General features: G+C 44.9%; 1 protein-coding gene across 1 annotated transcript in view; it reads right to left on the bottom strand.

The window, feature by feature from the left end:
* Nucleotides 1-1,343: 1,343 nt before the first annotated feature.
* The window catches only part of LOC104382649 (myosin-4), a 36,724-nt gene continuing 13,874 nt past the window's right edge, over nucleotides 1,344-24,193 (bottom strand). The window contains exons 18-41 of the mRNA XM_086624338.1: nucleotides 23,868-23,991; nucleotides 22,892-23,028; nucleotides 21,339-21,594; nucleotides 19,229-19,471; nucleotides 17,404-17,580; nucleotides 16,599-16,744; nucleotides 16,422-16,512; nucleotides 15,273-15,662; nucleotides 15,054-15,180; nucleotides 14,516-14,634; nucleotides 13,608-13,804; nucleotides 12,907-13,090; nucleotides 11,828-11,993; nucleotides 10,903-11,027; nucleotides 7,432-7,740; nucleotides 7,142-7,345; nucleotides 6,932-7,057; nucleotides 5,701-5,871; nucleotides 4,001-4,105; nucleotides 3,814-3,909; nucleotides 3,228-3,362; nucleotides 2,575-2,650; nucleotides 2,267-2,404; nucleotides 1,344-1,375 (exon numbers count right to left, since the gene is read on the bottom strand). Coding sequence (XP_086480464.1) covers nucleotides 1,344-1,375; nucleotides 2,267-2,404; nucleotides 2,575-2,650; nucleotides 3,228-3,362; nucleotides 3,814-3,909; nucleotides 4,001-4,105; nucleotides 5,701-5,871; nucleotides 6,932-7,057; nucleotides 7,142-7,345; nucleotides 7,432-7,740; nucleotides 10,903-11,027; nucleotides 11,828-11,993; nucleotides 12,907-13,090; nucleotides 13,608-13,804; nucleotides 14,516-14,634; nucleotides 15,054-15,180; nucleotides 15,273-15,662; nucleotides 16,422-16,512; nucleotides 16,599-16,744; nucleotides 17,404-17,580; nucleotides 19,229-19,471; nucleotides 21,339-21,594; nucleotides 22,892-23,028; nucleotides 23,868-23,991 — 3,874 coding nt within the window. The remainder of the gene's footprint in view (nucleotides 1,376-2,266; nucleotides 2,405-2,574; nucleotides 2,651-3,227; nucleotides 3,363-3,813; nucleotides 3,910-4,000; nucleotides 4,106-5,700; nucleotides 5,872-6,931; nucleotides 7,058-7,141; nucleotides 7,346-7,431; nucleotides 7,741-10,902; nucleotides 11,028-11,827; nucleotides 11,994-12,906; nucleotides 13,091-13,607; nucleotides 13,805-14,515; nucleotides 14,635-15,053; nucleotides 15,181-15,272; nucleotides 15,663-16,421; nucleotides 16,513-16,598; nucleotides 16,745-17,403; nucleotides 17,581-19,228; nucleotides 19,472-21,338; nucleotides 21,595-22,891; nucleotides 23,029-23,867; nucleotides 23,992-24,193) is intronic.

Raw genomic sequence — 24,193 nt, 5'->3', positions numbered from 1 at the left:
GAGCAACTTTTGAAGAGCATATGACATGGATGTTTGCTGTTATTTTCATATGTATAGCTACATTAAAGGCATGGCCTGTTTTTTTTTTGTTTGTTTTATTTTTTTTTTTTTTTTTTAAATCAGAGCAGTTCAAGCCTTTGGCCTGAGCGTTGTTCAAACCATCAGCTTGGACAGTGCACTCTGCCCCTGTGCACAGGTGGCAAGCAGCATAGATTGGGACTGAGTTGTTAACCTTCACCCTGTCTCTTCTGCCTCTCTCCCAGAGCTGTCCTGAGTGAGCAAGGTGACATGTTGTGTGGTCACAGCAGGAAGCAAGTGATGCTAACGTATCTAACGGGCTGTTTTACTTAAACGTTCCTGTGGAGAGACAGGTGATCACACAAAATGATCCTTCCTGCTGCTGGCCAGCATGCCAAGAACAAGCCAGTGCTGGCTCACAGGTAACACACGTGCATCTGGTCATTCCATCACCTCTCCCTTCCTGGGACAAGCGAAGGACTCAGGGGGCTCTATAGATCTCATGACAACTACAAAGCACATCTAGAAGCTTCTGGGAGAGCAAAGAAATTTTCAGAGAAAGGCTTTTCTTTCAGCTTTATAAATACATTTGCAGCCATCATGTTAAAGAAAAAATAGCCTTAAAAACCACTCCTGCAAAACTAAACTCCCAAGAAGGAGTTATTTCTCATTCTCCCAATTTTTCTTCCTTTATGTACAAATAAGAGTATTGAGAATAGATTTGTACTTAACAAAAGGATAAACCCTGCTAATCTACTCATTTGTCTGCTAGCATTGTGCTTATCACAGTGCTGTTTATTGGCTGGGACAGACGTGGCCCTAATGTGTACAGCTGTGCAATGAAAACCATATTATGTCATGTGAGAGCGTGGGCAGGACCTTCCAGTTTCGAGGGGGTTGGACATGATGACAGTTCAAGTCACAGACCTCTGTGTGTGTGACCAGGCTGTCCACATCCATCTCTGACAACAGAAAATGCCATGCTGAAGAACATGCAAGCTAGAGCCAATGATGGCAGGTAGCCATGGAGCAGGGGAAAAGGAACACTAAGATGTTGGTCAGCTTGACAGGCAGTGGTGGCAGATCACCGTCTGACGGAGCATTAGCAGACAAAACATCAGAGAGCTATGACTGGGCACAAAGGACCCTGAATGCCAATGGGAGGATGACTGGTCAGGAGGCACATGAGTTACAGCCAGCAGGGATGACAGGGTATAAAATACAGGAAAAGGATGACAGAAACCCGAACGGAACACAATGTACAAGAATAATCGATGCTGATGAATACACAAGAGGAGAAAGGAAAGACATGGAAGGAAGGAGCATCAAGGGGACATGAACAGCAGGCCACTGAGTTCTGAACGGAAACGGAGGAGGCACGAACCTTGACAGGGGTGACCAGGGTGATCCACTTGTGCCTGAAGACAAAAACTAGACCAAGGAAAACAGCCAGAGCCACTGGCTGTCACTTGGACACGACTGCCTGGCTGAACACAACCACTCAGCAAAGCCTGGCTCCTATAGACAGCAAACATCCAGACATTTTAAAATGAAAAATCCGAAGCTGTTAATGTGCTCCAGAGCATTTTTGCATTTCAGAAACGGTCCCTTTTTTCGCTCAATGACAAGCAGCCCAGCAAAGACCTGTGCTGGGCCCCGCAGCCAGGGCACCCCCTCCCTTTGCAGAAGCGGACCCCGGGGGAGGTCCTGCTCGCCAGGGAGGGCTCGGAACACGGGCACACGGGGGCTCGGGGCGGCGCCGGGAGGGCACAGGTCGCGGAGGGGAGCAGCCTGCAGCTGGCGGAGCCCGCGCCAGGGCACGGCCGCCCCGGCGGGCTGCCGGGACAAGCGCAGGGCTCGGCCCGGGGTCCCGCTCCGGGAGGAGCGGTCGGGCAGCCGCGAACACGGAGGCGCGGCCCGGAGCTCAGCGGGCCGCCGCCCCCCGCGGCGCGCAGGGCAGGGGGGGCTGCACCCACCGACCCCACCCCACCCCCGCCGCGGCGCGGGAGCGCCCCCTGCCGCCGCGCCGGGGCGCGGACACGGCTCCGCGGGGCGGGGGGGGCTCGGGGCGGCCGAGGGGCTCCGCGGCGGCCGGGCGCAGAAGGGGCCGGGGGGCTCCGCGGCTCCCGCCCCGCAGGCGCGGCCCTGCCTGGGGCAGGTCCCGTCCGCACGCACCGCGCACGGAGCGCGGAGCGCGGAGCGCGTTCCCCCCCGCGCCGCACGCAGCGGGCGCCCCCCCTTCCCGCACCTTGCAGCGCACAGCACATCCCGCAGCACGGCGCGGACACGCAGGGCGCATCCGCGCCCATTCCCGCCCCTCCCGGCAGATCCCACACGTGCGCTGGCTGGAGGAGACGCTTCCCGTCCCCCAGGGCTGTGCCCTGGGCTGCGAAGGCAGAAGAACGGCGTGGTTCGAGTCACAGGCGTTGTTACAGCCTTACGGAGAGATCTGCTCTGTATTTTCCCTGTTTAACTGTTAGCTCCTCCCGTGCGTGACAGCTGAAACCGCGCAGAACAACTGAGAGGTGCGTTCCCCTTGCCCTGGAAACCCTTTACCTGCATAGGACATAACCTGGACATTGGGAACTGCTGCCATCTCCAATACATCCATTCTCAGATGCTCACTGTCAGTCTTACAACGAATTGATAGTCCTCACAGTCACCAGAGCATCAGGTTTATTTTTATTTCTCACAGCTTCTACTTAGGGTTGGCTAAGTATGACCAGGTCAAAGACCAGTTGCATGCACACCTGTTTACTTGAAGCAAGTAATGAATATATCTATTGGATGCACAGAAGTCTATGTTGTAAGGAAACCTGCCGCAGCTCTGGTCACGGACCTCATTCCTCTGATTTCTAAATATAAAAAAAAAAAAAAAAGAAAATGTAAAAAAAAAGAAATTGTAGAAAATTCAGGCCTGTGGCTATTGCAAATGTTCTGCCATATTACTGGCAAAGAACCAGTATCTCCAATTCTGCTGAAAGACCTACTTCTTAGAGTAGATAGTGTCTGGTCTGTCTCTTGGGAGGCACAAAAAGGACTTTCCAAACCCAGTGGTTCTGAATAAGTGCCAATTTCTGGCCTTCCTTTATGAGGACATTTCAGTGCAAGAGTGGGAGGAACACGCTGTGGCTGCCATGTGTCAGGGCAGAGATCTTTGTGGCACTTGCTGCATAGGAAGGGTCCTTCTCTGCAGCCCTCCAACTCACCTGTCTTCCGATATCACGACTTTTGGCTCGCAACTTGTTAACCTGACATTCAGCAATATCGGCTCGCTCTTCAGCCTCTTCCAGCTCGTGCTGGGTCTTGCGGCATCGTGAGAGATTAGTGTTTGCCTGTTCTTCCTGAAAGTCATGCAGTGTCATCAGCCACATGGACACAAACTGACATTGCCCTGTTACCATCAACTGAAAACCCTGTGGCTGCCCCAGAGTAATGTCACCTGCTACAGTCAGCCACACAGCTACATCCCGGCATCGCCAGCACTCTCTGCATTTCTGTCTAGTGCTGTCAACAACTGGAGCACTCAGCTGGGGACAGAACAATTAGTACTTCTCAGTTCCAGCTGGGAAAATTGGCTAGTGTGGCTCCAAAAGTGCGACAACTCCAGGATAATTACAGTTGCGCCTGCTCTCTTGTGAGCCATAAGTCTTTAGAGGTAAGGAATATTCCAAGACAGTGGCCATACCTGCACTGTCAAACTGAATTTTCAATTATTTTACGGAACTTGAGAGCCCAGACCTTTTGGAAATCTCCACCCAGGGTCCACAAAGATTTAAAGAGTCCTGCACTCACAGCTTCCTCAGCCTGTTTCTTGTAGGCTTTCACTTTTAACTGCAGCTTGTCCACCAGGTCCTGGAGCTGGAGAATACTTTTCTTATCCTCTTCAGACTGAGGGAAGTGAAAATCACGTCAGCCGTGAAAGACGAATTGAGGTGATGAGCTTAGGAAGGTACGTAAGAGGGCAGAAGATCTGAAATACCTGGTAAGTGAGTTCCTTCAGCCTCCGTTCATACTTGCGAGCCCCTTTCAGTGACTCTCTTCCTCGTTTCTGCTCTGCATCAAGCTCGTTTTCTAACTCATTGATCTGAAACACAGTATCAAGGTGAAGACCGTGAGCTGCCAAGAATGGCTGCTGATCCTGCTGCTGGATCTTGGGAAGCAGGGTTCTGCGGACTAAGGCTGCAGAGAAAGCGGCACTGCTGGGCAGTTTCCTGCAGCTGCTTTTTGGGGCTAGACTAGCTAAGAACTGCTTCCCGTGCTATATTAGTAGTGACATAGTGTGTGAATCCATACTTTGTAGAAGGAACTTAGCTGTGCATGCCTGGGGCATTTATAACCAAAATAAGGCTTAGACTTATCAGGAAAGAGGAAACTGAAACAGGGAAGGGAGGGTTCTGTTGATGTTCACATTGGGACCAGGGAAAATCTGTTTCATTTGTAATCTTCAAGTCCAGCTCATCCTCATGAAAAGTCCTTAACAACCTCCCATATCTTCCAGCCTCCTCTGCAGTGAATATAAGTCAAACCTGGACACCAATGGTTTTAGTTCTGTGTGGCTATTTCCTTTTAAAGCCAAGAGCACCTAATGCACAGCCAGTTGTGCTGTATTTTGGAACAGGAACAGATGAAGAGCACAGTAAGTGGGTCAGGCAAATGGTCCATCTAACCCCATGCTCTGCCTCTGGGAGTTGCAGTGGCATATACTATTTAGGGATAGCATGGAAACCTGGCCTCTCTCTACTGCCCTCGCACTTGTCCAGCTTCCACAGTCATTAGATTAGAGGTGTTAGGTGGCTATGTGTGCCTCTTCCCTTAAGTGTGTCCATAAACCTGCTGATTTCTAATCCCTTTTTGAACCTTCTACCAGTTGCCTCTACACCCTCCCATGGCAGTAGGTTCCAGAATTTCACTGCCCACTCTGTAAAATACTTCCTTTTATTTCTTTTAAACTGGTCTCCAGATGAAGATGTCCTGATCTGCATCATGTGTCCTTACTTCTCGTATTGTGCATTTTAATGAATAACCATTCAGAATACATCTTGATCACTGCTGTCATGGTTCTGTAAACTCTGATTGCATCCCCCTCAGCCATCTCTCAAAACAGAAGAGTCCCAGTCTTGTGTTTCTCCTCATAAGGCTCCACCCACTCAGCTGCCATTCCTTGAATGCTTCTCTGTCAGTTCCTTCTTGAGCTGCAGGGACCAGAACTGCACGTGGTACATTTAATATAATGGCAAGTGATGCTCTCTGCCTTGTTCTCAGTGCCCTTCTTAAGGAAGCCCAAAATTTTTTCTGTTTTGGGTTTTTCTTTCTACTGCACGTTGAACAAACAGTTTCTGAGGCCTGTTGTGGATGAGACTGAGATCTCCTTGCTGAGCTGTAATTGTCAGTTCCAAGTTCATCCCCAAATAAGTAAGTTTTAAATTATTTTTCCCTACATAAGTTACCATATATATATCTACCCTGATGTTCATCTGCCACCATTTTAGCCCACTCAGTTTTTATGAAGTCATTCTCAAGTTCCTCACCCAAAGTGCAACATTTTACTACTCAGCGTATCTCTCATCAAACCTGCGGAAGATACCTGAGGTTGTCCCTGTTGTAACCTTCCCAAGAGGTTCTAGCAACCAAGGGCCCACTCAGGAACTTGACTTTAGCCTACCCCAGTCTTCACCATACCCTCGCCTCCAGCTTCTGGAGTTGCTTCTTTCCACCCTTCAGTGCCAGCTGCTCAGCTTCATCCAGACGGAGCTGCAGGTCCTTCACAGTCTGTTCCAGATTCCTCTTCATCCTCTCCAGGTGGGCACTGGTGTCCTGCTCCTTCTTCAGCTCTTCTGCCATCATGGCTGCCTGGTTGTAGTGCACAGTCATGTTAGGAATGTGCCTCCCATCCCTGGCAGTTCTGCGCTGTCCCTGGCAGCAATGCCCGGCTCACCGGGGTGTATGGCTCTCCACAGTGCCAGTCAGTGCCCCGGCTGTGCTAAGGGTCTGTCATATGAAAAGGATCACTGCTTCTCAGTGTCTGTATTCCTAAAACTGCTCTGCCTTGGAGAACGGACGGGACTGACGGAAGTATCGCCAGCTAGCACTCGGCATCTCTGGGCTCCCAAACGATTTCGAATATCTGGCCATTTGGTGGCTATATTTGCTGAAGAGTCAGACTCCTAACAAGTTTTTGCCAATTAAATGACCCCGAGTATCTTGAACTACAACAAAAAGCTTGTGCCTGCTGAGACCTTCAGAGCCCGGGAGGGACAGCTGCCACCGACGCGACAGGGCAGAGGGGGACCTGCAGCGCTGCGCCGACGGGCAGCCAGAGCTGCTCACGGCACTTCAGGCCCAGGTGCACCGAGATTTGATGCAGTAGGGCAACCACTCTCTGTTCGTTTTCATATACCTCTCCTACATAGTCCTAAGATTTGCTTCTTCTGATGCTGTGGAACTGTAGCCTTGTTTAAATGAAACGTTTCTATTCTCTCTTTTTATTTCTTACATATCTAACATTTGTATAGAAGCATGTATGATTTTAGTCTTGATTTCTACTTCTCTGTACTGTGTCTAAACAGGACTTGGTTCAGACTACTTTTCCTATTACAATTTTGCCACCATCTGTTCTATTCTGTCTATTACATTTGTCCTGGATGTAAAATAGAATGTCAGTATGGGGAAGGGGAAATAGGATGCCTCTTCAGTACAGACTGCTAGCGGAACATGAGTAGAGGACCTAGAATGAAGGGCAAGCAGCAGGGCAGAGGCTAAGTGAGGCCCATGTGGGAGGGATTGTGTGTCACCAATATTTTCTGTTCCTATGTTGAGGAATTGGTTCTCCTCGACCTGATTGCTGCCTTTCTAAAGTGTAAAAGTAACTGCAGTAGTATAAAATGGAAGAGAGGCAAGCCACAGGACTCACATCTGTGATGGCCTTCTTTGCTTTCTCCTCTGCATTTCTGGCTTCCTGAATGCTGTCTTCAACCTCATTCTGTAAATGAGCAATGTCCACTTCCAGTCTCTTCTTGGTGTTGAGGATGCTTGTGTTCTGTCGGGATAGTCCGAAGACAAGTCATTCCCACCCCATTTCATGCCACTCCCACACGCCTGTTGTAAATGAGACACCAAATACCTGCGAGTGGAGAAGTTGCACTCGCTCACTGGCATCTGTCAGCTCCTGCTCAGAAACTTTCCGGGCTCGCTCTGTCTGCTCCATAGCAGCTCGCATCTCCTCCATTTCTGTTGTCATCAGATTGTTCCTACGCTCTACCATAGCAAGCTGCTCCTTCAGCTCATCGTTCTCTCTCAAAGCACTATCCAAAAGGAGCTGGGAATCCTTTGAAGGTGAAAGCACCATGAGACTCAGAGACAAGCAGAGTCAGTGTCAAAGACCTCTAGGACAGTAGCCCTTGTGTCTCCTACCTTGAGCTGCCCTTGCACGGCTTTGAGGTGCTTCTGTGTCTCTGCTACCTGACAGTTGGCATGGCTCAGCTGTATTTCCATGTCATTCAGATCTCCCTCCATCTTCTTTTTCAGCCTCAAAGCATCATTTCTGCTTCTGATCTCAGCATCCAGCGTGGTCTGCATAGACTCTAATACCCTCTGGTGATTTCTCTTCAGCTGCTGAATTTCCTCATCTTTCTCCGCAGTCCTTCTATCAACATCCGACTTCACCTGGTTCAGCTCCAGCTGAACACGTAAGATTTTTCCCTCTTCATGTTCTAAAGAGCCCTGGAAAGGTTGGAAAAATATCATTTTTCTCCGTAGTGCCCGTTGTTGGGAAATGCCCATGCAGAATTTTGACACTTTGCAGCCAGTAGCACAGATATATTTGCCTTCCTGTGGACCTTGTGAAAAGGCCTAGCACTGCAGAAACTGACTGCTGTTGTCGTACACAGGAGTCATTTTATCTCAGCTGGATATTAATCAGTAATTTAGGAATAAGACTCCTTAGGAAAATGCCTCCAGTATCACAAGGTCTGGGCACTGAGGGCTTTGTTGACACTACAGAGATAACAAAACATGTGAAAACAAAATAGGACAGCCAAGCCTCATGCTCAGAAGCAGCTTGCCTTCTCTTGCAGCTCCATGCTGAATTCTGCTTAGGGGCTTCTGTACTCAGTCCCACCTCAGTGACTGTGTGGGCATGTTCCCTTTTCATACATCCTTTTTCCTGTGATACTCATGTCATCTAGCTTCAGATGTCTAGGATTTAGAAGCCTGAGTCTGGGTCTTTACATCCAATGGACAGAAATAAACACACTGAGAGGATGAAACAGTTGATGGAGCCCTGGTATCCCTTTTAATAACAGACCCTCCAGAGATGCCTATTTCTCCTTTTTGATTCTGGACCGAGCCTATGGTGACTAATTCAGGATTAGACTGATGACATTTAGATGCACAAATTAGAGCAGATGGATCTGCGTGGGCCACTATATGGCCCACCCATCTAGAGATATCTAAAGATTAGAGATATGTCAGTTGTTTTTTACTTCTTTTTCTATCTAAGGGGAGTTACAATGAAAATAAGGTGAGGCTCTTCTTGGTGGTGGACAGCAAATAGACAAAAGGCAACAGTCAAAAGTTGATACAAGGAAAATTCTGACTGCATGTAAGGACAAAAATGGTTTCCCATGAGAATGATGCCGCACTGGAAAAGGTTGTCCAGCAATACCATGAAAATTCTGTTCTTGGAAATTATAAAGACCAATTAGATAAGACTTTGAGCAACCTAATGTAACTTTGAAGTTAGCCCTGCTTTGAGCAGGAGGCTGGGCTAAAGACCTCCAGAGATAGTTTCTAACCTAAGTTAATTCTCTGTGTTTGAGATATACCCTAGATATACCATGGGCATCTCCATGAAATGCTCTCAGAGACATCTTGTGGAGAATCAGGTATGGTCATACAGAAGTAATGAAAGATTTTCCAAGAGCCAGTCAGGGCAGATAGAGAACAAAAGGCAGAACCCAGGCAAGAGGGAACTGAAGGAGCTGTAATCTGGCATGAACTGGGAAAAAAGTAAGATTTAAAGTTGTGAAGAGCTGAGGGATAGCCAAAGACAGTAAAGAAGACTGAGAAATCGTGGAATTGTGGGACCTGGTTTGCAGCCTGTGTCAGCAAAGCATGGCAATGTACCAGTGGCACCGCCAAGATTCAGCTGATCCCCAGCAACTCCTCTGTGTTCATCAGAACCCGTGTCCTGTGAACTGACTCCTCTTTGGATGTCTTACTGACTCCCATTCACTGAAAGTGTAGGAACTGAAGAAATATTGAAACGGCCTTCTATGATGAGGTTACAGTATTGATGGACAGGGGAAGAGCAACTGACATCGTCTACCTGGACTTATCCAAAGCATTTGACACTGTCCCACACGACATCCTTGTCTCTAAACTGGAAAGACACGGTTTTGATGGATGGACCACTTGGTGGATAAGGAATTGGCTGGATGGTCACACTCAAAGAGTTGTGGTCAATGGTTCAATGTCCAGGTGGAGACCAGTGATGAGTGGTGTTCCTCAGGGGTCAGTACTGGGCCAGTGCTATTTAGCATCTTTGGTAAAATGGACAGTGGGATCGAGTGCACTCTCAGCAAGTTTGCAGATGACACCAAGTTGTGTGGTGTTGTGGACACGCTGGAGGGAAGGGATGCCATCCAGAGGGAGATGGTGGAGAGGTGGGTCTGTGAGAACCTCATGAAGTTCAACAAGGCCAAGTGCAAGGTCCTGCACGTGGGTCGGGGCAATCCCAAGCACAAGTACAGGCTGGGTGGAGAATGGATTGAGAGCAGCCCTGAGGAAAAGGACTTGGGAGTGCTGGTGGGTGAGAAGCTCAACATGAGCCAGCAGTGTGCGCTGGCAGCCCAGAAAGCCACCTGTATCCTGGGCTGTATCCAAAGAAGCGTGGCCAGCAGGTCGAGGGAGGGGATTCTATCCCTCTACTCAGCTCTCATGAGACCCCTCCCTGAAATACTGTGTTCAGCTCTGGAGTCCCCAGCACAAGAAGGACATGGAGCTGCTGGAGCGGGTCCAGAGGAGGACCACGAAGATGATCTGAGGGCTGGAGCACCTCTGCTATGAAGACAGGCTGAGAGAGTTGGGGCTGTTCAGCCTGGAGAAGAGAAGGCTCCAGGGTGATCTTATAGCAGCTTTCCAGTACCTAAAGGGGGCCTACAGGAAAGCTGGAGAGGGACTTTTTACAAGGGCATGTAGTGACAGGCAAGGGGCAATGGATTTAAATTGAAAGAGGGGAGATTTCAATTAGATATAAGGAAGAAATTTTTCACTCAGAGGGTGGTGAGGCACTGGAACAGATTGCCCAGAGAAGCTGTGGCTGCCCCATCCCTGGAAGTGTTCAAGGCCAGGTTAGATGAGGCTTTGGGCAACCTGGTGTAGTGGAGGGTGTCCCTGCCCGTGGCAGGGGGGTTGGAACTAGATGATCTTGAAGGTCCCTTCCAACCCAAACCATTCTATGATTCTATATAATCAATTCTTTTCAACATTCAGCTTGCTTTGAACAGGAGGTGACATCGAGAAGACTTTTAAGTATGGATCAGACCTGCTCTGAAACATCCTTGATTGATTTGACTAGAAAACAAAAATTTTCAGCATTTTGAATACAAATGACCTTTCTTCAGCCTTTCACAGGAGGAAATTCAAACAGGTGGTGCATAATGACCTCAGTTTTAGTCTAGGACTGAGATTTTTTGTGCATGATAGCACAGCAAGGAATGCCAGATGGGTACGGGAGAGGAGCAGTCCCTATGCTATTTGGTCTGCCTGTGCTCTCGTACTGTGCCTTTGTGACAGGAATAGGATAAATAGGAATATATAATCTCCAAATTTTCTCCATTTGCGATCTCTCTAAAAACAAGCCCTCTTATTGAGGACACTTGCCTCTGCTTCTTCTAATGCTGCTTGAAGTTCACACTTTTCTTGCTCAATTTGCTTCTTTGCTTTCTCCAGTCCATGATGAGCTTTTCCAGATTCAGCAATCTGTTCAGTGAGATCAGAAATTTCCTCTGCAACAAAGAAAACACACTCTCCAGTCATTTTATATAATATCTATAGCACCTGCCATTGCTTTTTGGCAATGGGAGTGATGGAAGAGATGATGATGTAATATGATGCAGCAGTGAGGAGAAAGAATAGATCTTGTCTTGTATGCAAACTTTATTTCTGATTACTTGCTATTTTCAGTTTAGTGAGCAATTTGAAAGGGGATTCGAGGGACCAACTGGAGTGAGATCAGAGAATACTGTCAACTTCTGCTGGATAGTGGAATTACATCTCTGGAGACAGTCCTGTTTGATTGCTCACTTTATCCTCAGATACTCTCCTTTCAGCTCACAAAAAGGAACTGAGCTGTGTTTCCTTTATACAGTTAGTTTGCTTATTAAATGCCAATCCATTGTGCCACAGCTGCATGATCCTCCAATAATCAGGAGATAGACAACAGCCCTCCAGATTTTTTCTAGTGGCTGTGACTGAAGTAATCTGAAAAAAAATTAGTATCTGGTTCCATCATCATTTCTGTCCATTTAGTTAATTTGGTCCCTATCCATGAATGGGATTATGATGATGTGAATGAGGGGGAATACCACAAAGAAGTAAGATGCTGTAATAAGCTGTAGGCATGCGCTTACAAGTGACTTTGTGATCAGCTGAACAGGAAATAAAGTCACCTAACCTTGAGCTTTCATAAAGAAAAGCTCAGGGAAAATCATAAAGAAAAAACCCCTGGGAAGAGGCAGAGCTCTGGAAGCCCAGAAACCTGGAAGCATCTTATGGTGGATCCCAGCTGATAGAGATCTGAACTTACGCTGGAGGTTCTTGTTCTCTCGTCTGACAGTCTCGGCCTGGTCAAGCATTTCTTCATAGGCATTCTTCATCCGGAAGATCTCAGTGCTAAGAGAGCGAGACTCCTTCTGGGCAGCCTCCAGCTCAGCCTGACTCTCCTGGTATTTCTGCTTCCATTCAGCCAGGACCTGGAGTGAAAGGAACTATTAGAGCACAAGAATGACCCACTCTGCAACACTCCTGTCTCTGCATGTTTACAGAACCCAAGAGGGTTCTTGGGTTTACAGAACCCAAGAGGCCTGTCTTTCTTACAATCGTTTGCTTTAGAGTGTTCTCTGCCCGTGACAGTCAATTCTCTGTGATACATACTGGGACTGTTTTGGTGGAAGCTACTTAAATTATCCTCTTCAGCCAGTACTAGTGGATACCCCAAGCTCTCAGGCTGGAGTTTGGTTTGACACCAGCCTGGACACAATTCCGTCAGTCTGAATGAGGTGGTGTGAACCTTTTTATTATTTCAGGAGTCAGTGGTCTTGCACACAGCCCACCGAGAAAGATCATGTTCTACTGATTGTCTCTTGAGTTTGGTTCTACAGCCCTGCAGGGCATCTTTTTAAGCACATTCACCCAATTCACTCCCACAAGGCTGGGCCAAGGCACAAGGGCTGTGTCAAAAAATGTTAATTCCTTTGATTGTTATTAAAGGCAGTGAAGGCTGGAACTGAGGCTCTGCCTAAGCCAAATACAAGGCTGTCAGACTAGCACCAGGTGAAAGTCAGGGCTTGTTATCTTACATGTGAATACTTGCTCAGTCTGCATGATCAAAGACTAGAGATGGATTCTCCCAATCTTCCTTGCGAAGACTTCATGCTTTCTAAAGCTATCAGAAAGCTACTTTATTATTTGCTGTGGTCATCTAGAGTTACTCACATTCTGGCATTATCATTACTGTATGTCCTGTTACGTGCTCCTTACCATAGCTTTGCTTTGGATAAAATGTAATTTATCTTACTGGGAGTGCAGAACTTCCATAATTTCAGATTTGGTCTGGCCTATCAAATGCCTAACGATGTTCAGATCTGGCAGGCTCTTTGAATGAACCTTGTCAAAATTCTTCTGCCTTTTGTCAAATGCTGCACAGGCTGCATTCGTCCTCTCCACATCAATCATGAGGTCATCCACTTCCCCCTGCAGCCTCTGCTTTGTCTTCTCCAGTGAAGCACACTTTGAGTTGACAGCCTCAATCTGCTCCTCTGACTCCTGCAGGCGTTGAGCAAGCTTCTTTCTGCAGGATGAGACCATTAGTGCTGAGAGAAGGAAAATTCTGATATTCTCAGAAAATGGACAGGAAGGAAGTTTGGCATGGGAGAGATGGGCAGAGAGAGCAACATAGAAAGCTGTGATGGTGTGAACAGAGAGCATCAAAAAGAGCCTGGGATGACATAGCACACTGGAGTGGTGCCTAGGTTGGGAGAACACTTATGCAAGGGGTAGGCTATACCAATGTGGAGAGGAACCAGAAACACGCTTTCAATATTGGCACTATCAAGAATGTGATTTTTCAAATACTATGATTAACTCCATAATTAATGCACTGGAGTTCTCCTTTCTGTAGACACTCCCAAGCCTCTACCCCTTCTCCACCTTTAAACCCCTATTCACTCCCCCTTTCACTCCTAACACATGACAAAGCACACTGCTCTGCATATTCCCACTACAAGCATATTCCGTTTTCTTCCAGTTCCTTCTCACATTTATACTTAAATATCTTTCTACTTGCTCCAGACCATCCCTCCACGTACTTGGCCTCCTCCAGCTCCTCCGTACGCTGAATGGCATCTGTCTCGTATTTGGTTCTCCACTGGGCCACTTCGCTGTTGGCCTTGGACAGGGCACGCTGCAGCTCCCCCTTGGCTTCCTGCTCCTCCTCATATTGTTCCCGGAGCAAGTCACAGTCGTGGCGAGCAGACTGCAAGGCGTGGGCCAGGGCGTTCTTGGCCTGGGTAGTTAAGATTACACACATTGTCTGAACTTTAACGATTTGCGACTGGATTTTTTAACTGTATTTTGATAAAAAACCCCACGTCTCAATGCCCATTTGCAACAGTTACCAGAGTAACAGAAGGAGTAAAGTGAATAACGTTAGAGGCTCTGCATTTCAGACTTGATGTTGTTAAACAAGATCAAGCCCTGCCTGTCTTGTCTGGGATACTGCCTCCCAAAGACACCTGCACCAAGCGCTTCGGGCAAAGACACCAGAGATCCAGCAACAGGCAAGGTGTGCATTCTCTCTCAAGAAGTTTCCCCGTACACTTTTCAGGTAGAGTTGGTGTTTATCTGAAGGTGGAAGAAACTTTAAACTGTTTTGTCAAATCTAACCCTGGGTATGCCTGCACTGCTGCTCTCCTCCCTTTTTTTGGCTGCTGCTGTTTTCTTTGCCTCAGAGATTTCCTGTAGCAGTAAGGTATGCACGCAGAGCTATTTTCATCCACTTCTCTCATGCTTTTGAACTTCAGAAAGCATGATGAGAAGGACTTGCACTATCTTCCTTATTTTATTTCTAAGGTCTCTTCTGTGTCTTATACTCAAAGGCAAAGTTCAAAAGTTGCACTGTTCTGATGTGTCTGCCGTTCTATGAGGAGAAATCCCATTTATTGTTTCAGCTCATTGAGTTATTTTACAATTGTTAGTCCAAATGAAAACAAATCACCTGATTTTCTTCCTCTAGTTGCCTCTTCAGCTCTTCAGTCTGCTGAGTAAAAGCATGTTTGCCTCGAGTCAACTGAGAAATCAAAGACTCCTTCTCCTCCAGTTGCCGAGTAAGTTCACCTAATGAGAAAACGCTTATTTTTTTAGACAGAGATACGAGACATAAAACACATGAATGAGAAGAGCTAGCCATATGGAAAGTGGTGTCGCAAGATATAATGTGGTGAAATGAAGGGAGAGTAGCAATTTCATTCCCACCAGTAGGAAAAAGATATCAAAGATAAATGTTATGCTAGCGTCAAAGGAAAGGGGATGAACTGACCGCAAACTCTCACCTTCATTTTGATTGATAGTTCTCCTTTTGGTTTGGTTTTACGTTTCCTTGGGTGGAGTTTCTATGACTGCCACCAGGAGTAAACTCTACAGTCTGAGTTTTGTTCAGATCACCCAATGATTAATATATTACAAAACATACAGGCATTCAGACAGCATATTTAAGTACTTGGCACAGGACTATTACACTTCATCTAGGGACACACCATTCTCGGTCAGTAGACGTGTTTTCTGCGTGTTCAGATCATTAATTAGTCGCACATGTTCATCATCTTTGGCTCTGACTTCACTGAACTGGTCTTCGAGAGCTCGGCACATCTTTTCCAGATTGCTCTGTTAAAAGATAGAAAACATATCCTTCAACTCATCTAATTGTTCAGAAGAACAATGCTAGCAGTGAGAAAAGTTTCTTCCCGTGCAGCAACCTTGGCTTTGGAGACAGACTCCATGTTACTGGCCAAGTCGTCCATCTCCATCTTCAGCTCACTCTTCTCCTTCTCCAGCTTCTGCTTCACTCGTTGCAGGTTGTCGATCTGCTCCCCAAGCTCAGCTGTGCTGTCCGCGTGCTTCTTCCGCAGGGCGGCAGCCGTGGCTTCGTGCTGCAGCGTGGCCTCTTCGAGGTCGCGGCGCATCTTCTGAAATTCTGCCTCGCGCTTCTTGTTCATGTCAATCTGAGCTGCAGTAGCCCCTCCTGCTTCTTCCAGGCGCTCGCTGATCTCCTCGAGCTCCCTCGAGAGGTCAACTCGCTGCTTTTCAGTCTTTGCACGAATTGCACGTTCAGCCTCAATTTCTTCCTCCAATTCCTCTGTTCGAGCCTGTGAAAGTTAATTGGCTAAATGAGGACTTCTGAATAGAATTAAGGAATAAAGAGCAAACATTCACATCCATTTATATCAGCATAGAAAGTGAAGCACCACTAGAAATTTCATGGAATTGTGTCCTAAGACATGCAATATTCAGATTTGGAACAACAGTGAATGTAATATCTGATATTTCATTTTAGCTCAGAATGGATTTATTATGTTATGAAGGATCTAGCATTGCACTTTTCAGAAGAAATAGGGGATGCACCACTGGCAAATGTAAAGGAATGCGAGTTTCTTAGAAATTTCCCAAAGGTCAAGCCAAAACAAAGAAATGTCCTCTCTCCATCAGTAAATGAGATGGAAGGAACCTTGAGATTAGCAATCATGGGATAATAGCACTAAAAAGAACTGTTTTCTTGGGTCTGCATTTAGAAGGCGATCTCTGTCCTGATTGTGACAGATTATGCTACATTCTATTGTTTTCTTAGAAAAGCAATTCTCAGTGGCTTCACTTCTGTTATAACTCAGTATCTGATCCATTTTCAAAGTCTGCCACAAGCTTTAATTTAGAAATTTCTTTCATAGTTATGTATTATTAGAGGCCAGAGCTTCTGTAGAAGTGCCCTGAGATGGGAACAGCACCCAGAGACCACGTTAATTGTTTTATTCATGCGTAGAAAAATATTTTTGTAGAACAGTCTAAGTATCAATTCATTCTAAGGAACTTGTGCTCAGCTTCTAAAAATATCCATAATGCTTAGACTTTACCTGAAGCTCCTTAATTTTCTTTTGCAGCTGAGAACTTTGGACCTGCTCATCTTCAATTTTACTTTGCAACTGGCTTATTTCAAAATCCTTTCTGTTAAAGAGCAAGAATGCAAATTCAATGCAGTTAAGATAAAATCTCAGTTTTAGAATTCAGAACATAAAAAGTCAGTGAAATACTTTTTTAGCCTGTCATCCATCTGTTGCTTATCGTTTTCCAGATCCATGATGGAATCCTGAGACATTTTCATATCTCCCTCCAGTTTTCTCTTTGCTCTCTCAAGGTCCATTCGCAGTTTCTTCTCTTGTTCCAGAGATGCTTCAAGCTAAAACACATAAAACATACTCTGAAACACATAAATTATACTTTGAAAGTAACTATTCTTGATTTTAAAATCTAACTAGAGTTGGAAATTCATGAATAGAGAAAACAATCAGATCCTGTATATACTTCTTATCTCCACCTGTGCTACACTCTCACTGCAAGATCAGAGCTACCATTATGATTTGGTTTCAAATACTAAGCTGCCCACAGCTTGACTGTGCGCAGTTGAAATGTAAGGTTTTGAAAAATATGGAAATCAAAATTTTCCAGTGGCTGCAGTTCCTAGCATATAGGCTGCTAAATATTGACAAATTCCCAGTGTTCAAAACTTCCCGGAGTATGTCCACACTACACTGTAAGAGACCACAAATAAGTCTGCAGCAAACTTCAAACTGCCGCAGATACACTGCTCCAGCTAATTGGTTAAAATGGGGCACAAAAGCCTACAATGACGAAATACAGGGATGAATATAGTTGAAATAGGCAGGGAAAGATGAAAGATGTACTGGATTCCACAGTACCCTGTCAAGTGGCAATAATTTATTAGCTGAAATTATTAGAGCTTGCTTGGCTGCTCTAGGTGTTGCTTATACTCCCAACTACAGATTTCTAGTCTCTCATAATCCATCAGACCATCCACCTACAGAAACTTTTTCTTACATCATCTACTTGCTGCTCCAGTTTGGTCTTGGTTTTGGTGAGTGTGCTCACTTTGTCTTCCTCAGCTTGCAAGTCATCCAGTGCCTGCTGGTGGGCTTCTTGGAGGGCCTTTTTCTCCTTAGTGAGTTTAGAAATATTTTCATCCAGACCTGCCATCTCTTCAGTAAGATTCTTAACCTGTTAGACAGCCAGCATCCATACTGTGAGGGAGTGCCTTGAGAAATGACAGGCTGAGAACACAGTGAGTGCACCCTTGCAAAATCTTGCATGGAGGTAGTCAACATGCTCTCCACAGAATGTCTATATTGTTCACAATGAGGATAGCAACAGGTGCCATACCTGACAGCCACATCTCTCTGGTCCTGCAACAGCAGGAACTCTTGCTTTAATTATTTTTGACTGCTAGCCCTATCCTGCTAAATTCTGTGGTGGAACATGTGCTAGATCTTCACTTGCCTCTGCAATCTTTTCCCACCGGGATTTACAAAAGGCCTCTGAGTTACTCTTTCTTAAAAAATGCATTTCCTGCATGTGACATATTTGCTAGGCAAACAGCTGTGAAAAAACAGCAAGTGAGGTTCTTTACAAAGATATTATCAAGTGCCAAGCACAGCCAAAGATATGTTAAGTTTTCCATAAAAGTGAAAGGAACATGATAACATGACAAAGAACCTTATGCCCTTGGAACAGATGATCATGGATTTAGGGCAGGAGCTTCTAAGTGGGCTGCTAGACATATCAGCTCTGTGAGCTTTATCTTGGAGACTTATTCCTTGTACTTCAATGGAGCATGGCACACCAGCGACCTTATCTCAAACACATCAGGTGCTGTGCATTAACCTGCCTGACCCTTGCTTCCCATTTGTCTCATTCAGATGGAAAAGCCTGGCAGTAGGGATAAGGAAAGTCCACTCTGCTAAGTGCTTTAACTATATGGCCCTGATATTTAATAAGACACTCCCTCATCCTAATACCCAGCACCAGCTAGATTTCTTCTAAGCATTGGTATAGAAATGTCCAACATATCTGTAATTGCAAACTTAAGATCCAATATTGTTCTCAGTTACGGCAGTGAAGGGACTCTCGAGGTTGTAATTACATCTCTGCTAGGTATTGTTTCCACAGCGGGACTGAACACGGTCACCAAAGATGTCAGCTCTCGAATCCTAACATGTATACCTCAGTTCTGTCTCTTCGCCTTGGTTGTTGAGATGTGCGTGAAGAGATCTGTGCTTTTATTGGGGGATAAATGAGTCAATGACCACCTCATACAGAATCTCCTTGCTACACTGACAGTCTGAACCTTAGAAGTCAGAAAGAACTCTCATCATATTGTCAAGCCAATGGAAGGAAAACATATCCATCTCAGCTGAGACCTGGGTTTCTTAAATATAAGAGAATGATAAGAAAACATTTAACATCTGAAAAATCAGTTCTCCTCAAGGCACGTGAGAGACAACCAGCATAGCTGTTCTGTGCGGAGCTGCTCTCAACATACTAGTCCTCCATTATCCACAGAAGACACAAATATACTGGTTCCTTATGACTGCAAATAGCCAAATATGGAAATTCTCTATCAAGCACCATAACAAACTCTTAACTCTTTTTGAACTGTCACAAAAAATGTATTTTTCCTCAGAGGAAGTTATAATTTTAACAAAAAAATTTCTGTCACAGGTGATTAAGCGGCAATATCTCTCTCCTATGCCTTGGGCATATATCACTTCCATTCAGCGCACTTAGGAATGACCACAACTTTCCGCGAAACTGAAAATTGTCTGGGAAAACTGTCTGGGGAACAATAATTCCCTAATTCCTCTGTCACCTTATTCTCTGTTGCATGCTTCTCCTTTTCCACTTTGGCCAGAGTCAGTTCAAGATCATCAATATCTTTCTTCAACTCAGAGCACTCATCTTCAAGTTTCCTCTTCTTTGCTGTCAGTTCAGCATTTGTCTCCTCTTCATCCTCCAGTCTTTCACTTAGTTCTTTAATTTTACCTTCCAGCTGGATTTTACTTTTGATGAGTCCTTCACATCTCTCTTCAGCATCAGCTAGATTTTCACTCTCCTGTCAGAACACATTGAAGGCATGTTATGTTTATCATAAAATTGACAAAAGGCAACGTATGTTGTTAAAGCATCATCTCCAGGAAATTGTTTACACAAGTCAGGGCAGAATTTCCTATGCAAATCACAATCATGCACACGATTCAACCACGAGGAAATTGTCCTGCCCAGTCCTGGCTAGGAAAGTGAACAATAATCCCATGGTAGAGACACTTCCTTTCTGCTTTCAGATCGTTTGACTACAATACCCTGCGACAGACTCACAGTGTTCAGTCATAACAAGGAGCCTACAAGAAATCAGTGAGATACATAGACGGGTAGCAAACTGGATTTCATGGAAGCATGATCTTAGATGTGGATTTGTAAAACATATAGATAGCATTTCAAAGTTGTCTTTCATAGAGCGTTGGATGATTCTGTCTTTAATAAGCTCCTCCAGTTCTAATGTCACAAGCCAGACTGTCTCTCCCCAAACTTCTTCTCCCACTTTATTCACACGAGGCTAACCTTGAACCTTGCCCCCGTCATTCTCTAACCTTTCTCTCATTCAAGACAGGGTCAAGCTTGACCTAAATTGTAGCCTGCAACTTTTACTGTAACTAACACTTCGAGACACATGATTAACAGATAAAATTTTGTCTAAATTAATGCTACTATGATGTGTTCTAGGCAGAATACCAGAAGAGGTGTCTGTTGCCTCTCAGAAGAGTTATGGCTGAAAGCCATCACTGCAGTAACAGAAGATTCAGTCAAATTCTGACTGAAACCCATAGCACACTGAAAATCATGGCTAGTGACTGTGCATCTTCTGAGGACAAACTTGGAGAAGATGGTGCTTGAGGAATCTTTCAAGCAGGTTTGACAGAAATTGCCCCAGGAAAATGGGATTTGGCAAGAAGACAGGAAGGACTCTTCCAGTACTGAAACAGTGAGAAACTGGGAGTCGAGAAAGAGTCAGACAACACACTTGAGGGCAGCGATCATACCTTAGGAGTTCTTTTATGTTCTAAAATCTGAAATTTGAGTGCTTTGAAAGACTTCTTAACCTGGAAGTTAGTCAACCTAGTTAAATCTGGGCTTCTTGATTTTTTTTTGGCTTACCATCCATGAAGGGGTTAAAGTGAAGCCCCACATGCTTGTAAATGAGGTGGGTTCCGGAGGACAGAGCAGTAAGCACCAAGAAGGGTAAAAAGAAACTCAGAAAACTGGGTGAGGTTAAGCTGAAGTTCTGAAGAAGGATTCAGGTAATGAATCTGATCTTCAGCCTGCACAGCCTTGGTGCTGGACTCCTGTTGAAACCCAGCTGGTTCAAAAGCACATGGAAACTAGTGACAATTCCACTTGCACGAGACAGCCCTTGGCCGCATAGCATTTTATTACCTTTTAAAACCTGACAGTATTCCTGTCTTGTGCAATTTCAGTCTCTGCTCAGCAGCATTCCAGAGAAAAGCACCAGTCTTTGTTCCACAGTCTCAGTCCTGTCTGACAGAAAAGCACCCCTGTTCTGGCTCCATATTATAACGGTCAGCAGATGTGGAAACAGCCTGTATTTCATCCAGAATCAGATGCCATTGTTAGGAGCACATTGTACATACTGTGGAACATCTGATTCTTCCACTGGTGATTGCTTAATGGTGAAGTGAGTTTGCATGGGAGCCCAGTCAGAACCTCCTATACTCATACTGGTGGTAATGTTTCGTATGTGCTTTGTACTCACGTTGCTCAGGTGTACATGACAAGACCAGATACAAAGCGGTGGAGAATCTGGCCCTGTTGCATGTCTGTTTATGAAGGACAATGGAAAAGAGATGGGAAAGAGCAGAAGAATAAGAGGAAATGGAGTGAATCTGAAAATAGAGGTTACTCACAGATTGGACCTGAAGCTGCAGGTCATTTTTCTCTTGCAACAGGGTCACCATTTTCTCCTCCAGCTCTTTTCTTTTTGCCTCAGACTTTGCAAGCTCTTCCTTGGTTTTCTCAAACTCCTCCTTCATGTTGGCTATCTCCTTCTCAGACTCTGCACTCTTCAGCAAGGGCTTCATCTTGAAGTACAACTTCATCCAAGGCCAGTGCTTGACGTTCATGAATGCTCTAACATTGTATTGAATTATATAAATGGATTCTCTGAAAACACATGAAAACACGGTTTATGAGGCTGATGAGACTTAGGTTGGAAACAGACTTTGATTATTGACCATACAGCATCAGCATTTTCCTCAAGCAGGTTTTGCATAAGACTTTTTTTCCTCACCTCTCTTACTTTTATTAGAGTCATTTCTAGGCTCTTGATTGCAGAATGGCTGGTTCAGTAGCATGAACAATAACTATGGATATAAAAGGAAGAAATACTTCCAAACAGACAAACTTCTCCGTCATGTTGTCTAGGAATCTCTGAGACTTTCCTCAATCTTAAAGAAAGTGCAAGTGCTCAGGTGAAAACTGACATCCTTGAAGATTGTTGCTCAGATTAAAAATCTGGGAGTTACTGTCAATTGTGGAAGCAACAGCTTGATGCTTTTTGGGTCACTCAAAATAGCAATCACCATATTAGAAATTATTAAGACAGAAACTGAAAACAAAAATTAAATCTTTTTATGGTATTGAATGCAAAAGCGTGTTGTTGATGCCTATAGTTCAAGGGGATATTAGACAATTCCTTGCAGAGAAATCCAGTAAGAGTTACTGAATTCTTAGAAAATATCCCTGACTTAGGAAACCTCTGAGCTAATTATGTACTGTAGAGTATTACAAATAAAAGCAGCTGGTTGGCAGAGCATCCTACACGTTTATGCAATCCTTGCTCCCCCTAAAGCTTTCACTTGTCAACAACATTTGAGAAAGTTTGCTTGGCTTGCCCAGTGCTGTCTCTCCTACACTGTAAATTTTGCATGATTCATCCCATCTCCAAGGGAGCAAGCTGAAATGGGAAGAGTATCTGGGATAGTCAGAAGTACGGAGTACCTTCTCTGTACAAGCTAGAATTGCTTATCTTAGATGATGTAGCCAAAAAAAGAAAATTAAAGACAAGGAGAGCAGAGATTGATTGTATGCTATTGCTTACAAAAAAAAAAAGTGATCCAATAAAATTATCAGTCATGTTCAAAACAGACAAACTTTAGCTCTTGTTCAGTTGGCTGTCTCTGTCACAGGGTTCTTTAAAGTTTGAAAATGAAGTGCATTCTTGGAGAAAAAGTTCACTGTTTAATATTAAATATCATGGTCCAGCTGCATGGTCCAATAGCTAAATAGCCATTGCCAGAATTTGGGAGCCTATACCAAGGAAACTATTAGTTTGTGTTTGCTGTTTCCCCTAGTCTTTCTAAGGGTCTTTCCTGAGGATAGTTTTTTGCTTGAGATGGTATACTACCTTGCTCGACTTTTGGTCTGACACAGTATGATTGTTAGTATTTTCTTATATTACCTTCTTTCATTCATCTTTTTAAATTCTTTTCTCATGAGGTACCCTCTGCACATAGCTTGTGTATGAGTGATGAGGCTCACAAGCTTCTCATCTCTCATCTCTTCTAGGAGTCCCAGGAGACCTGCCTTGAAGAACACCTAGAACATAAAAGAAGGTCGAATAGTTTGAGGCTTAGGCAGATGCACAACCATTGGCATCTGATGCAGGGTAGTACAAGGCAGTTTTGGAAAAATGCCTGCAGAGTAGAGATTTAACAGCTGGAGAAATTTTGTGTCAATATGCATATCCTCAGTGTTCCTGTGATTCATGACAAGTCACTCTACGTATGAGCTAATCACATGATTGCAGTGTTATTTGGTGCCTGCTCCAGAGTAGGTTGTAGAAGATCCAACTCATCAGTAGTTATTAAAACAAAGAGTTAACTTTCAACTTAATGCTGTATCCTACTCTGCCTCATCACTGTACTCCATCCTTCTACATCAGGCTCAAGATTTGCTCTGTAAACTGACTTAGAGATAGATTGAGAAGCGAACATGATGATGTCTGTTCAGAAGTGTAGGTAACTGGGTTTTTGTCCAGGCATAGTACTGCCCTGGGTGTGCTGATCAGAGAATCAGTGTCCCCCCTAACACTGCTTTGGATATGGAAGATAGACTGTGTGTGTGCCTAAATCCCCTGAAAAGTTTGACTGTCCAAACTTGTCTGGGCCTGCCTAACGCGCAGTCATATAAATGAGTTCAACTGGCAGGAGAAAGGGGCAGCACTAGTTCTAGCAGCCATGCTGGGTCATTCTGGTAGTACGGTGTTCCCAGGGCTGACAGTGCTACCCCTCTCACATACCCCCAGAACCAGACAAGTTTTCTGTACTTCTTGCTAGTGGTGTACTTCATTTCTAATCATCATGAAGAAGAAATATTTTCAACAAATAATATTTTTTTTTCCGTTAATTATACCCTGTCTTCCACAAGGACTTTACCTTGGTGTGGCCAAATCTATATTGGTTGTGGTCAACATCAATGGAGGAAAGAAGCTTTTCCGAAGCCTTTTTGCTGTCAATGAATTGGCCTTCTGGAATGGCTGAGGCATTCAGAATCTTGTACCTGTGGTAAGACAGGTTGCAAGGACAGGTTGCAAACAGGGTCAGGAAAATAGGATCCATCATATATCATAAAATATAAGGAAGATGAGCTATCTGAAAGCAGCTGAATATGCCATCTGAAATCTGGATAGTCTTGGCTGAACAGAACGTGATGAAAAGGGGACACGTCTACTATTTAGAGGAATCTGTTGGCTGTGTAACAA

The sequence above is a fragment of the Tauraco erythrolophus genome, chromosome 20 (assembly GCF_009769465.1).
Source record: "Tauraco erythrolophus isolate bTauEry1 chromosome 20, bTauEry1.pri, whole genome shotgun sequence".
Lineage (NCBI taxonomy): Eukaryota > Metazoa > Chordata > Aves > Musophagiformes > Musophagidae > Tauraco > Tauraco erythrolophus.
The sequence above is the reverse complement of the archived record's forward strand: the minus strand, read 5'-3'. Positions and strand labels throughout refer to the sequence as shown.